The 14,778-nt window shown below is 46.4% G+C and overlaps 1 protein-coding gene across 1 annotated transcript in view; it reads right to left on the bottom strand.

The window, feature by feature from the left end:
- The window catches only part of LOC142572832 (ionotropic receptor 25a-like), a 20,106-nt gene extending 7,127 nt beyond the window's left edge, over window positions 1–12,979 (bottom strand). Inside the window, exons 1-5 of the mRNA XM_075682216.1 lie at window positions 12,788–12,979; window positions 10,137–10,336; window positions 9,143–9,282; window positions 4,993–5,242; window positions 308–507 (exon numbers count right to left, since the gene is read on the bottom strand). Coding sequence (XP_075538331.1) covers window positions 308–507; window positions 4,993–5,242; window positions 9,143–9,282; window positions 10,137–10,336; window positions 12,788–12,811 — 814 coding nt within the window. The 5' untranslated portion in view covers window positions 12,812–12,979. The remainder of the gene's footprint in view (window positions 1–307; window positions 508–4,992; window positions 5,243–9,142; window positions 9,283–10,136; window positions 10,337–12,787) is intronic.
- Between the last annotated feature and the right edge of the window lie 1,799 nt (window positions 12,980–14,778).

Here is a 14,778-nt window from a genome sequence, read left to right as displayed (position 1 = left end):
TGTGACGACGTCAAGGAACGACACAGTAAAGGAGATATCGCTACAGTGCTTAATTTGTGCTTCTTTTTTTGCTTTTATGCTAGGAAGTTTCCTGTGGCTTAACTTGAAGAACCAAGGGTCCTTTGAGCATGCATTTATCTCTCGGCACTGAGGTTGAGTCTCGATTTGGGATTTAATGAAACCCCGGGTTTTAAACGCGTCTTTAGCAGCAGGGCTCCATAGCCGCTGTGATAGTGCAGCGGGTTGTGCGTCCGTGAAGTCAAACCACCAAAGCTCGCTTTACTCTGCAGGCTCGCCGATGACTCACCGACGAACGCGAACCCTTCTTGCGAGCCCTTGGACTCCTTGACCCTCCGCACACCTTCCTCAAATTTCGTGGGCATGCCGGAATAATCCATGGTCCACCAGATCTTCGTATATTTCTCACTCACTGGATAGTCCCACACTGCCAGTTTCGCGCGCTCTTCGTCGCTCAAGGTGTCGTCCAAGGACATCTTCTTCCAGATGCTGAAAAATCAAACTTAGGGTAAAGAACAAGACGTGCAACGCGGCGAAGGTGAAGTGGTGCAGCACGCTTGATTTTAGGTTAACTTGGCCCACTTGTACTCACATTGTCGCTATCCGGGCCACTAAATTCACTTTCTTTTTGATTCGGACATTTCGGCAAATGCTCACGAAAAGAGGCAAAAGGAGGCTGTCTTCTAGACTAGGGCTACTTGCTATACTTCGTATAGGTAAAACGCATGAGAACTCGAAACAAAACACTATAGTTTGTACAGAGATTTGGTATGTCATCATAAACAACAACAAAAACACGCGCGCAGAAAACATTTCTTTTTGATAGTCAGGCTTACTGCTATAGAGACACAGAAGTACGCACGAAGCCTGCGAAGTTCATACAGCAATGTGTGTCAAACAACACGACGTATTTACAAAAGAGCAAGCAATCAGCGAATAGGGTGACATCTGCGCAAATTTGGTCTGATACATTTGTACTAATGTGAACCAACAAATCAGAAAAAAGCAAGCCTGCTTGTTTTACTTGTAGTACGCAATCTGAGGTAGAATAGCATATACCTGACCATTAGTATTCGTTATTGTTGTGCGGTCATTCTGATGCAGCTAATTGTGGCTCCCAGTCAGTGGCGTCGCACGTGGGCGCAAGGAGGCCCTGCAAACACACTGGCAGCCAATTGTAATTTGCTAAGGCAAAATAACCAATTAATTCCACTTCTACCTGTCATAGTGAGTCTACCTACACTGACATTCGATGCTGCGTGGAGTTGCATTCAGTTACTTTAATTGAATGGAGGAAGAGGTCAAGAAAGTTGGACACTAACTACAGGGTAATTGAGAGTGTAAATAGACAACCAGGACTCATCAAAAGAAAGTGAGAGAAACATAAACAGGGATCTGGATGCAAAGAATCGAAAACAAACAAACACCATGGAGATTTACAAGAATGGGAAGAAAGAAATTCGAAGGAAAAATCTGTACGATGACATATAAGGCAGTGGTTTGCTATCTGAGACTCGAGTTGGTTGCCTAAGGGCAAAAACATACCGGAAAGATGACGCAGGTGTCTGCTGCAGCGAAATTCCGGAGACCACTGGGCATGTCTTAATGAAAGGCCAAGGGATTCACCCGGTGAGACCCGTAGGTTACATACACATTACAGAAGCGCTTGGTAATGAACGGACGGAAGCATCAACTGGTCTGTGGTCGAGATAAGCAAGAGGCGTTTAGAGTATTGGTGCGAAAAAAAAGCAGGGACACATTGATATGACCGAACCCGTTACATGTATAGGTAGCGGAACAAGGTAGGTAGAAACGTTTTGAACATGAACATGAATGAACTTTATTTAAAGCAGTGACTCGTCAGTTGAGGTGGGAGGGTCGATCCCTTATTCCAGGAACCCTCTGGCTTAGATCGCCCTCCGGGCCCGGGCGACGAGCTCGCGCTGGTGGACCAGGTCCGTCTCGGAGATCGCAGCCTCCCACGTTTCAGCGAGGAGGTTTGGGTCTGCGTCTGCTGCTACTAGTTGTGTCGCTGCGATGCTTGCTCGGACGGTCTTGCATTGCAGTAGGAGATGAGCCAGGGTGTCTGGCACGTTGCAGTGTGGACAGGTGTAGCTGTACAGCGTCGGGTGGAAATGATGCAGTAAGCTTCTGTAGGTAAAGGTATTGCTCTGGAGTCGCCTGTAGTCGGTGCCTTCGTTTCTCGTTAGTTTTGGATGTGGTAGAGGGTACACCCTGCGTCCAAGCCGATAGTGCTGCAGTAGTGCTTGGTAAGTTACCGGTATTGTTTCCGTTTGCTCCGCTGATTTGGGTGGGGGAGACATGTCTAGAATCTAGTGCGGGGAGGCCCGCTTGACGCTTGTACGGGCCGCGGTGTGTGCCGCTCCATTCCCTTCGAGTCCCTCGTGTCCCGGAACCCACATGATGCAGGCGTAGAGGGGGAGTAGTGTCGCCACGTTTCAGCATGTTGATCGCTTTGATGGAGATCCTGCCCTTCATGTAGTTGCGCGCCCCTGTTTGAGAGTCGGTGAAGACCACTATGGCGTCCTCGCTTGTGTGGGTGGCGAGTGCTATAGCGGCCTCCTCAGCTGTGTCTGCGCGTTTGGCGAGAATTGTCGCCAACGCCAGTGTCGTCCCCCTGTAGTCTGTGACGCTGATGGCGAAGGCGTTTCGGCCCGGATACTTGACTGTGTCCACATAGCACGCCTGCGGGTCGTTACGGTGCTAGTGTCCGAAGGCGTTCACCCTGGCGAGCCGTCTACCTCGATGGTGTCCTGGATGCAAGTTCCGAGGGATCTGATAAACTTGCAGACATTCTCGGAGCTTCGACTTGATCTTTTCCTTACGTTCGCCATCGAGTACTAGGTTGGTTACGTATCCTGTGCGTTGGAGGACTGCTCGGCCTGGGGTTGTGAGCTTGAATCTCTCGATCTGGCTGATTAGGTGTGCTTCCGCGAGTTCTTCCCAGGAGTTGTGTACTCCCATTCGAAGCAATTGGTCAGTTAAGGCGGTTGTCGGCCGTCCTAGGGCGAGCTTCGTGGCCTTCCGTATTAGGAGGTTTAGCTTTTGTTTTTCGGCTGTCTTCAGGTTGTGGTAAGGAGTTCCGTATGTAATGCGGCTGTAAAGGAGGGCTTGTACCATTCGCAAGGTGTCGTGCTCTTTGAGGCCATTGCGGCGATTGGCCACCCGTCATATGGACCCGTCGTATGGACTGTGTATATGGACTCCGAGGATTCGAAATGAGTAGACCTTCGGTATCGGGACTCCCTGAAGGAGGACTTGTGGGTCCGGTGGGTCGTGGTTTTGGGGCTGGTCCCGGGTGCGTGCCCCGACTACTAAGAGCTTGGATTTATCCGGGGCACAGTGAAGGCCGCAGGTGTGGAGGTATCGTTCGATGATGTTGACCGCCTCCTGAAGACGGGCCTCCTGTTCGCCCGTGCTCGCACCTCTCGCCCACAGCGTGATATCATCTGCATATAGAGCATGGAATATCCCTGGGACAGCGTCTAGGAGGCGGGGAAGTTTGAGGAGGGCCACGTTGAAGAGGAGTGGCGAGACTACCGGACCTTGTGGCGTGCCCCTGTTAGGTAGGTGAAATGTCTTGCTCCGGAGGTTGCCAATCCCCATCGTGGCCGTACGGTTGGTAAGGAAAGCGCGCACGTAGGAGTACGTTTTGGCACCACAGCCGATATCTTCCAGGTTACGGAGAATGGCTTAATGGCTCGCGCTATCAAAGGCGTCCTTTACGTCTACAGCTAGAACGGAATACTTGCTGTGTTTGCTCAAACGGTCAAGAATATCTTCGTTTAGTCGGAAGAGGACGTCCTGCTTGAAGAGCATCTGGCGGAAGCCAAACATGGTGTGCGGATAGCGATCGTTTTCCTCGAGATGTGTGGTGAGCCGCTCGTTGACCATGTGTTCAAACAGTTTCTTGGCGCAGGACGTAAGGGAGATGGGGCGGGGATTTGCGATGGAAATGGGTTTGTTTGGTTTGGGTACCATGGTTACCTCCGAGTGAATCCAGGCTGTTGGTAGCTCGCCCTTAATCCAGCAGTCGTTATAGTACCGAAGGAGAGCCGTCAACGCCCGAGGGGGTAGCTGTCGAAGGTGCTTGTTGGTGACTCTGTCTATGCCCAGGCTCGTATTGCGCGTTAGCCTAGCGAGGGCTGCCTGTAACTCTGCCTATCTGAGAGGCCGATCTAGCTCTTCGTTCGGTGCTCCTTGGTACTCCCTGGGGTGGAAAGGTTGGTGGCAGTGGTTTGCGGGTTAGCTGAGCCGTGTAGCTTCGTATGAAGTCCTTGGAGTAGCTGATACTCTGTGCCGCCGTAGTTGTGGATTAGTCGGTAAATTGTATGTCCTTGTTGGGTTTTGGTGGAGGTGTCTGCGACCAAGGCTCGAAGTGTATGCCAAATCGTCTTTGTGCTGAGGGTCCCTTGCAGTTGGTCGCAGAAGGATCGCCAGTTCTGACTCGCTAGCTGTTCAGCGTATTCCTGTGCCTACATGTTTAATAGGACAATTCGGCGCTGGAGCTTGCGGTTGAGCTTTTGGCGTCGCCATCGTTTGAGGAGCGATTGCCGAGCCTCGCATAAGTGCAGTAGGTGATGATCAACCGCCGGATGGTGCTCGTCTAGTTGAATCGTCCTGGTGTGGCCGTCAGCCGCAAATACGATACCGTTTTTGATGTCCGAAACGTTGTGAAGCTCATTCCTATACGCGTTCGAGTCAGTGAGTCTTGCCTTTCCTGTCTTGGGCCCGTGGTGAGATTGTTCAACCTCGATTTGAATTATGTGGTGATCGCTCCCCAGTTTTAAAGAAGCTAAAAGATATTAGAGAGGTATACAGGAAATGCTAGAATGAAGTGTACCTATAGCACACCTGAGTAAGTCAAGCAAGCTAGGTGACTATTTGTCACCGCTCCTTTTCAAAGGGGATGCCAAGAAATCATCATCATCATCATTAAAGAATGCTGCTCACTTGTAGAACCTGGTCTCGATGTCGGCCATGCGATGGAAGTAAGTCGTCGATGTCGGGTCCGTATGGGGCGCGTACTTAATCTTGTACTGCTTGGCGAGGTCGTCGAGGGACTCGATGGGCGAGTCGAGTCGGGACACGGTCAGGAAGGCGGCCAGGTTAGCCGTGTACGAGGCGATGATGATGAAGCCGAACAGCCACCAGGTGGCCGCCACCAGGCGTCCGGAAAGGTTGCGTGGTGCCTCCCCACCACCTGCGCGTTTGCGAGAGCCAGCGAAGGAACAGCTTTTTGCGCGCGAAGGCAGGACGCGGTACAAACACACAACGTTCCCCTGCATGCGACGCGAAACCGCCACTCGCAGCTGCAACTGTCAAGGTCATAGCTGCAATGTATACGTGTACCGATATCAGAGTCAGTACAACACTGGGCGAGTTTCGTTGCTTAATTACAATGCATAGTAAAGTATTGAAGTGCTGCTAATGTACACAAACAGTTTGTGATGCTGTAGAATTCATTTTGATTTAGTACAATTACTGTCTATGTATATTTGCTGAAACAGCCTCTCTTTTTCTTATATGCGTGTAGCAACCTCGGACTCAGTGCAATTTGTGTGGCATAACTACTCACATTACGATCCTCCCATGAACGTGGGTTTCATTGGCTCCGCCAGCGTAAAGTAGCCAAGGTGTAACGCTCACCAGAGGATACACAAAGCCTATTTCCGGCGGTATAACCCGAAGTGCAGCGTATGGCAAAGACACGCGAGTTACACCAAAGTGTCAATGAGCAATGCTTAAAGGTGGCGTCGTTATGTAGTCCGTGATCAGCCCTTGCTTTGCTGTTTGGGCTCTCACGTCCACCGTTAGCTGGTGCAAATAGATACCAAGTTCGCAAACGCGTGCAATAGCTTATGCAAGGTTTGTCAAACCCATGACAACTCTCGGCCGGGCCCTCGAACAAACTACTTGCGCAAAGAAATCAACTATTTTCTGTGGTCGAACTAATTTGGTCGCAGTCGCATCAACTTACACTATATGGCTAATTTCCTGTCTCATCGTTTCCACAGTGTGTTTAAAAAAAAGTATTTATAATCGCCGCCTACAAACGGCGTGCTCTCACTATGACGACTTCCATCGTCTGCAATGCTATGCTTTCCTACAGGTCTGTGGCGCTTGCCAGTTATATAGGAAAGACCATGAAATGTATGGTTTTAACGCGCCTGGAGTGATTTTTGGAGAAGCGTAATATACATCCAGACGCGATGACAGGTTCTCGAAAGGGTAGGTCGTCAATCGACTACGTCATTGACTTAGTAACGACTGCTGAACATCAGAAATGTCGCCGTCGATTGACGGCTGCTGTCTTTCTTGATATCATGGATGCTTTTGACAATGTTCTCCATGATTCAATTTTAAATGCCCTTGAAGAATAGGGCATTGGTGGCAGCCTGCATCATCCGGTAGCCAACTACCTTCAAACGAGAACAATATTCATGAAAACTCTAGACGGTGATAAAAGGAACCATCCCGCCTATCGTGGTGTGCCTCAATCAGGTGTACTGAACCCAACTTTATTTAATCGCTGAACTCGTCAAAGAACTCGCAGGTACAGTCTCGGTCCGCGGTGTACGCGGATAACACACGCAAGTACAAACGAAGCTACAGCGTGCTGTGTTAATAATGTCCATATACATAAACAGTCGTGGACTACAGCCCTCACCGACAAAGAGTGTTGCCATGGCGTTTATACGCAAGTCAATTGCCTGCTATCCCATTATTGTTGGTGGGTGGGTGTAGTGGGTTACCTTCGGTAACCCACTACAAGTTTCTCGAAGTCACAATCGACCATTACTTATCTTGGTCGAAGTACATCTCTGCATTAAGAAAAAGCTGGACAGGTTTACTCAAGTAATTCGACATATGTCTGGAAAATCGTGGGGGCAATCCAAATCATCTCTTCTGCAGCTCTACCAGGAACTTTTTGTTGGATACCAGTGCGCCTGTACTTTCTCGGATTAGTATATCAGCCGTGCGCGCACTTGAAGTGCTCAGGCTCGCGCACTAAAAACTTGCCTAGGACTACCACAATGTGCTTCTACTTGGGGCACTATTGCAAGGGCACGCGCGCGCCCAGCTCGAGGTTAGCTGCAACATGAGCCAGTGCGAGTGCATCTAAGGCTTCTCACTAGGCACAGGAATCACCTGCTGACAAACGTCACAAGCACATGGCCTGACACCGCCTACTCAGAAGCCGTGTTGTCTCAACAAGATCTACTGCCGTCGTACTACCCTCTGTATGACATACCGGATGTTCCACTCTGTACGATGGCAAAGCCAACGGTGAGACTCTTAATGCCCAGAATAACGAAGAAGTCTAAAATGCCGCTTGCTGGGCTGAAGCATTTGACGCTATCCGACATTGCTTACATGTGCGGATATACAGAACATGTTTTTGCAGATGGTTCTGTAACACAGATCTCTTCCGCGGCAGCTTACACGGTACCTGGAAAAAGGGGTCACGCAACGATTCAAGATAGGACACAAAGCATTGTCAACAGAAGCTGAGTTGACTGGCGTTCCAGAAGTGGTCCGCTGCATACTGCAACAAAGCCTTGAGAAAGGGACACTGTTCTGTGACTCAAAACCCGCACTGCAACTCATAAGCAATTACATCAATCACAGAACCGCACGCAGTCCTCTAGTTTATGACATCATGGCTCTGCTCGTTGAGGCGTCTAAAATCCGCGCATACCATCGTGCTGCAGTGGATTCCTAGCCATTGTGGAATAACTGGAAATGAACAGACTGGCGCGGAGGCAAAACAAAAGGCACGCACTGACGGAAAAATGATAAAACTTAATTTTTCCCGGTATGACGTCAACGCCTTGCTCCATAACTCCGTCAAAGCCTCTATGGCACGACAATGGGACAGCCCCGAACATCGGCATGAGCGCCTCCGAAGACTTGACGTTATTTGCGAATCCGGCTTCCAATTCGGTTGCGGAGAGGCCAGGAAACACTTATCTATCGATTACGGCTTGGTGTGGCGTACACTCGCTGATACTATCACAAGATTTAACGAGAATGAGACCCGGACTGTAACGTCTGTCACACTCCAGGGACAATAGCCCACAGACTTTGTGTGTGCGCTCAATATGCGGCTGAGCGAAGGACACTTAAGTCTAGTGTTGACTGCTTGGACTCCCGCCCCTTTCGGAAGAAAATATGTTAGGCGTGTGGGAAAGAGTTGACCATGCCCAACGCACCATAACATCACTCTTGAATTTTCTATGTGAGACTGGCTTAGACGGTCGTCTCTGGAACCTGTAACACGTGAAAGCATTGCGAAATGCGTTTCCGCGACAGCGTTCTGTGTGGACAAGATTGTTCCCTCGAGTATTGTGTATAAAGCACGCATCCGCGTACAGGACAACATGTAAGTAGTAGTTCATTGTACCGTATCATAATTACCTACCGCCTACCTTTCCCTGTATCTCCCACTTCGTCTTGCCCCTGTGAGGAATGGCAGGCTAGAGACACGCTCTTCAGGTCGACCTCTCCTCCTTTCTCTTCATTAAAATCTCCTCCTCCTCTTCCTCCTCCTCCATTGTCTGATCAAATAAACTGGGATGTCATACCTATTGTGCTCATGAGCTTGGAAATTCGCAAACATTCACCTCGGATTCAAATACGAGCAGCTCCGAGGATAATTCTTACGTAATCAGAAATCCCAGTCAGGGCTTTCTGGCTTCGCAGAAGTCATAAATATTTGCTGGACGTAGCCTACAAGTGCTAGTTCGATTCTAACTCAATCAAAAATATTGGTTTTCATTTTATTGGTACGAAAAAAGAGAGCAAAAGTTACTGGCGTAGAAGGCGGACTCCTCGGCACAAAATCTAAATACAATGAACTCAATTTTTCGAGTCGATGTTAGTGGAAAAGTACGTGTAGCCGTGATTGCGTGTATGAATATACTTAAAAGTGGTGTTGAGAACTTGTATACTAAAAAACTGCAGGATCTGTTATCGTGCTTTGTGGAGAGAGTTGGAAGACCGCAATGGTTTGTTGGCACTTTTCCAAAACCACAACAGTTGTTCCCAAGCTATGGCACATGGGATAGCTTGGGATGGAATAGACATTCCGTGCACTGACCCTGGGGTGTGAGCGATGTCATGCAGAACCAGAGGCATTCTTTCAGGTTAAAGTCTCGTTTCTCCTCGTCGTCCTTGTATTTCTCCTGGTTGCTTCGGTAGCTGTACGGGCTCAGCCGATCGTAAAGGTACATGAGGAAGCTGCGAGGAATGGGACACTCGTGTAGCAGCAATATTTCGCCGATTTCCAAACCGTGTAAGGTTATTGCTGTGAGACGAACATTCAATTGGCCTATCCAAAAATCTCGCGTTTCCAGAATATGAATGCGAATCCGACTGAGATGTAAAAGTTTACCAAATACTGTGACGAGGAGCGTCGCATCGTAAGTTCATAACGGATACCATCTTGTAGTAAACTTCATGCAGCCGAAAGCCGACATAGTATGCATACGCTGTATTAGGGAGCCTATTTATTCCAAAATGGCCCACGAGTGAAGTATTTTTATCGAAATAATAAACATAAACAAAGTTGATCTATATAAAGACCAATTAAAACCTCGATGATGTTCAGTCGAGCTATATAAGTTTATGCCAACGCATCGTTAGCAATGACACTGAAGGAGCGTTACAATCAAATAAAATTTTCCAAAGCTGCTAAAGCAGCATTTGCTTGCCTATATTAAAAACAATTAGCAGAGCAAACATGTTCACGGCCTATAGAAGTCTTCCAAGCATACGCTGATATTTTCGAAGCGCTTAGGAAGTCACAACGTCAAATGCAGAAAAACTATCTGACATGTCAAACGCTTTAATTGGCAAATAAAAGTAGTTCATGTTGCAGACCTATGTTTGACTGAGAGGTTCTAGCTCAGTATAGGACGTACATTATATTTAACAAAAACATTGAGATCAAATAGTGAATACGGTGTCATAGTTGGGCAATTACGCCTACCACACGCTGTCAAATGATAATAAGCCTCACTATTTTCTTTCTTGTTACTATATAATAGAATGGCTGCGTGTTTGTTCTGCGGTTTATTGAAAATGTAGCCAACCTTGTAAAAACGTATGCTGCGAGGATACATCCCCACACGTTTCCCTCGAGCACGGTGAGGAACTTGAAAAGCGACGATTTCACTTCGGGTTTCTTCATCAAGATGGACAAGCCCACCGGGTCGTAGTAGGGCACAGTGAAGTCCACCACCGTTTCGCGCTGTGCCATGACCGAAATTGGCCCCAGTGCGATGTCCGCGTTCTGCAACGTGCGTAGACAAGCAAACAGAGCATCTTTCTCTATTGAAAGAAAAAAAAAAGCAGCTTCTGTGGTCCTCATACGAAGGGACAGCCTTTAAAAAAACTAGCCGGTGGGTTTCTCAGACTGCTTGTACTTTTATTTAGGGAGAATAATGGTTTAAAGTAGGCTACATTGTAGGTACGATTTCTTCTGGAAAATCGGAATTTCTATTCGGCGGTTACTTTAACACTTTCATAACTACATTTCTTACGATCATGCTATATACAGTGACAGTGACACAGAATAGGCCGTGGATTGGGGTCGTTCCGGTCATAGAGCTTCCTACGATAATTACTTGAGGGAACTCTGGCGCTGCAATCGGTCAGCCACCATGGGAATTATGGGTAGTACATGGATTTGTCTTATCTTCGTGCTTGTGGATCCAGAAGTTCTTGTGGCTTTGTTCATTACGCTTTATCTGCTTTTATTATTCTAAATTTCAGAGCCATATATACTTTTATAAGTGCAGAAGTCTCTGCGAACACGTAAAATCGCTACTAATTTCAGCGGTTAAGCCTGTCGAGATGGCCAAATCGAAACACGCCATGCGTCTCAACGCACTGGCTTGCCCGTGAGAAATTGGCAAGGGCGTTCTATGCCGCTTGTCGATGCATGCGCCCGCGGCGTAATGGTTTCAATATTGGGACTCTGTGCAAGATGTCCTGTGTTCAAAGACTGCCGTCGGATAATTTAGTTAATGTTCAGTTAAGTATTGTTTTCGCGGTACTTTGTTGAAAATGACGAGTTTATCAAGTCGCGAAGCCGTTTGAAGACAGAAGGACGAAGCTTAGGCAAATTCTTGTACTATACCCATCATTCCCTTGCTGACTGAAGCGTCCCGCTTGAAGCACCCGTAGACACAAGCGCCAGAGTTCCCTCTAGTAATTGTATGAAACTCTCCACGGTTCTTGTGCTCTAGAACCGCACTGCTCATTATGTCTTCAAATACGCATATGGTTGCACAATGCATTAGGAATAAGAAGACAGCTCGTGGATATAACCTTACATTCACTCTGTGTCTCATAGACTTACGCTGGACAATAAGTTAGGAAAGATATGCGTTGCCGTGCGTAGAGAGAAATACCAGTCGAACAACAAGAAAAAGACCTGACAGGTGTTTTATCTGATGCATACCAAGTAAGTACGCATAATGCCATATGGGCATAGTGTTTAAGGTTCCTTCTAGCTGCGGTCGCTTACAGACAGGGCAGTGCATCAGTAACTTATTACATGAGCATAAACGTTTGTTGACCGGTGGAACACCATCTAACATTTTGTTACACTGTCGCGATAGCAAGTGTACTCCGAAATTTGCATTCTAGTATACGTTCAGTTCAGACATAAGAAGGAACTGCGCTTATGGTCGAGGCATGAGATGTTCTTGCGCTCAGTATCCGTGCACTTGAACTTATTTGGTCTATTATTAGACGCTACCAGCAAACGCGTGTCATAGATTTTGTCGAATAAATTTTTTATTTTTTGGTAGCACAGCAATGGTCTCGACATCTCGATGTGTCGACGTACAGAGACGTTTCGACAAGTCCCCTTGCCAAAACGTTGAATCCGGATACATATTTCCCATCGATATTGTTCATTTCTTGGGACCTATCATGGTCGTAGGTTCCATCTCATTGAAGATAATTTTTGCCCACATAGAGATGTCCCTGGAGCCAGTGTTTCGACAAGAGAGCTTGTAAAAGACAAGCCTCTGGAGCCAATGTTTCGGCAAGGATACTTGAAACGTTGGCTGTACAGACATTTCCTCTTGTTCGACCACGCTAACGGAGCAAGAAACACGTGACCGCGGTCGATCATTTGCAGTCTACATCTTCCCTTGAAACTATGCCTTTTTGACTATCCTGTCAAAGAATCCACCTTTTCAAGGTGCAAATAAATAGTATGCAGTCACCTAGGTCAAAAGACGTCGACTCGATGTGCGGATCGAGTCAGCATGATCGATGATAGAGCCATTTGCAGCACAGAAAGTTTTGAGGTCAGAAATAGTATGCTTAGTGTTGAACTTAGGTGTGGATTTCGGTGCCCAGCACACCTGCCTGTCGTTCCATCTTTGGATTGAAGAACGTTTTCGATACTAGCCTTTCGAGATGCTTAACGCATAACGTTCATAGCAATGCTAATGTAATAATTGATTTCTTAACCACACAGCTGAGCTCACCTAGATCGCCAAAAATATATATATATATATATATATATATATATATATGCGAAAATAAAGTAAAAACAAAAGAAAACTCCAAAACTTGCTCATCAGCACATTTTGGTTAGCTTGGATGCAGGGGAGCGTTGTAGATGTTTGTAGTTTCGATTACATAGTTTATCTGTACGGTTTAGATAACCGGACAATCACATGATGGCGTGCAGCTTACGTGATTATGTCACCCATTAGCTTACCTTATCAACGAGCTCCCGGATCATCCCGTTCCATTGCTTGCTGGTCCAGTTGATAGAGCCAAACTTCTTGTCCCGCACCTCGTATATAGTGTACTCGAACTTTAGTATCTTCTTGATTTCGTCGATCAAGTCTATGCAGTAGCCTTCGAACTGGTCCTCTCCACTGCTGGTCTTCTTTTTGACGATGAACGGCGGTTGCTGGGAGCAGCGATGGCGTCGAGCATCAGTGGGGTGACACTGCTTCGATTAAGTTGGTGGTGTGCTCTCACGCGAAGGCTGCTCAACCGACGTTTAAGTGCGGCACCGAATCACTTGTGAACGCGTCGAGAGTGAAATGAAATTGAATTTTAAGGACACCAATAAGGTGAAATACTGCGATTATTGTGGTTCCCTTGCTGTATATCTGGAAAAGTAGTGCTTATTTATGGCGATATACAGGGTGTTCCAGGGAAAACTTTCAAATATCTTTAAAAGTTGCCTGTGGCAGGTATCACAATTCCAGTCCATGAGCTGGTCTACTCGAGGCGGCGGACAAAACATGCACAGAAAATTGAGATGCAAAATCCACTAATTAAAAAACGCAAATTAGGTTTGTAAGTACAAATTGCAATTTACAAATTATAGCCGTGAAGTTCGCAAGGCGGATACACTTGGAACGAATTTTCAAGATGATGCCAGTTTCAAGATATCAATTCCCGAACTTTGCGGAGAAATGCATTGGTGTTCCAGTTAATTTGTTAAGAAAACGTCGTTTCATGTACTGAAGCACACAAGTAACTTGAACGCCAATGCATTTCTCCGCAATGTTCGGGAATTTATGTCCCGAAACTGGTGTCGTCCTGAGAATTAAACTGCGAAGTCTACTGCTAGAATTTGTAAATGGCAATATGGGGTCATGAGATAACTATCTAAAAAGTTAATTAGTGAATATTTAGTCAATTGGGCATTTCAATTTATTGTGCAAGTAGTGACCGCCGCTTCGAGTAGACCGGCTCATAAACTAGAATTTAGCTATCTGCCACAGGCAACCTTTAAAAAATATTGAAAGTGTTCGCTGAAACACCCTCGATGTTATGTCCCACTTTCATATTGGCGAGAGCTTTGTCATTCAAAAGTGCGAAACAAGTACAGCCTGTTTAACTTTTTAACGAGTGCAAGATAAAGTGAATATGCGTGAGAATATATTTTTTGCATATTTTTTCTGCTTTGTAACAAATCAACGTTAAGTCAAGTTTTAAAATATTTCAAAGTAAAATAAGAGGTATGCAGAACGTAAAAGGTCGAATGATCTGCTATTTTAAAGAAAATAAATTGGAGAAATTCTTGGGTTTTATTGTGTTCCTTAATGGGCTTACATAATGTGCAGTAGTGAACTAAAAGATATCATATTCTGCAGTTGGTTCATCGGAGCTAATACGCTCAGAACGTAGGCGCTAGGTTACGCGTGATCGCTAGCCTAGGGATTAAGTCTGTTGGAGCCGCACTGCCTTATACTTTCCTTGCACCGCATAGCCCACCCATCGCATACACATTTTGCGTATTCCAAGAATTTATTACGGGAAAGCCGTAATATGATATACATATTTTTATGAAATGGAGTTGGAGTAGCCGAGAAAAAATATTTCCATCCTACTACAGGCTTAAAATATAACAAGAGGGCAAAGAATGAGAAAAAAAATAACGTGCATGATCCAACTCGGGCATAATTTCTGAAAGGGGGCAGCAGTGAGCACCATAATATGAACAAAGTGGAAAACAAGCATTGTGGCACCTTCAGTAAACAAAATGTTATCCATCTCAGTTGTGCAGCCAAAACAATAGAATTGTGTATTGACGGTGCCATAGAGCTCCATTTTGTCGATTTCATGCGGCTCACTGATGACCCTTTCCTAACTTTTATCTGACTCGATATACATGCGCGCTGTTCTCCTTTCTCTCGTTCTTTGGTTTCTTGTTATATATCAAACCTAACTTGAGGCTATTAGATCTTG

This window comes from Dermacentor variabilis, chromosome 2 (genome assembly GCF_050947875.1).
Source record: "Dermacentor variabilis isolate Ectoservices chromosome 2, ASM5094787v1, whole genome shotgun sequence".
Lineage (NCBI taxonomy): Eukaryota > Metazoa > Arthropoda > Arachnida > Ixodida > Ixodidae > Dermacentor > Dermacentor variabilis.
Note: the sequence above shows the minus strand (reverse complement) of the source record. Positions and strands in the feature narration are given on the sequence as shown.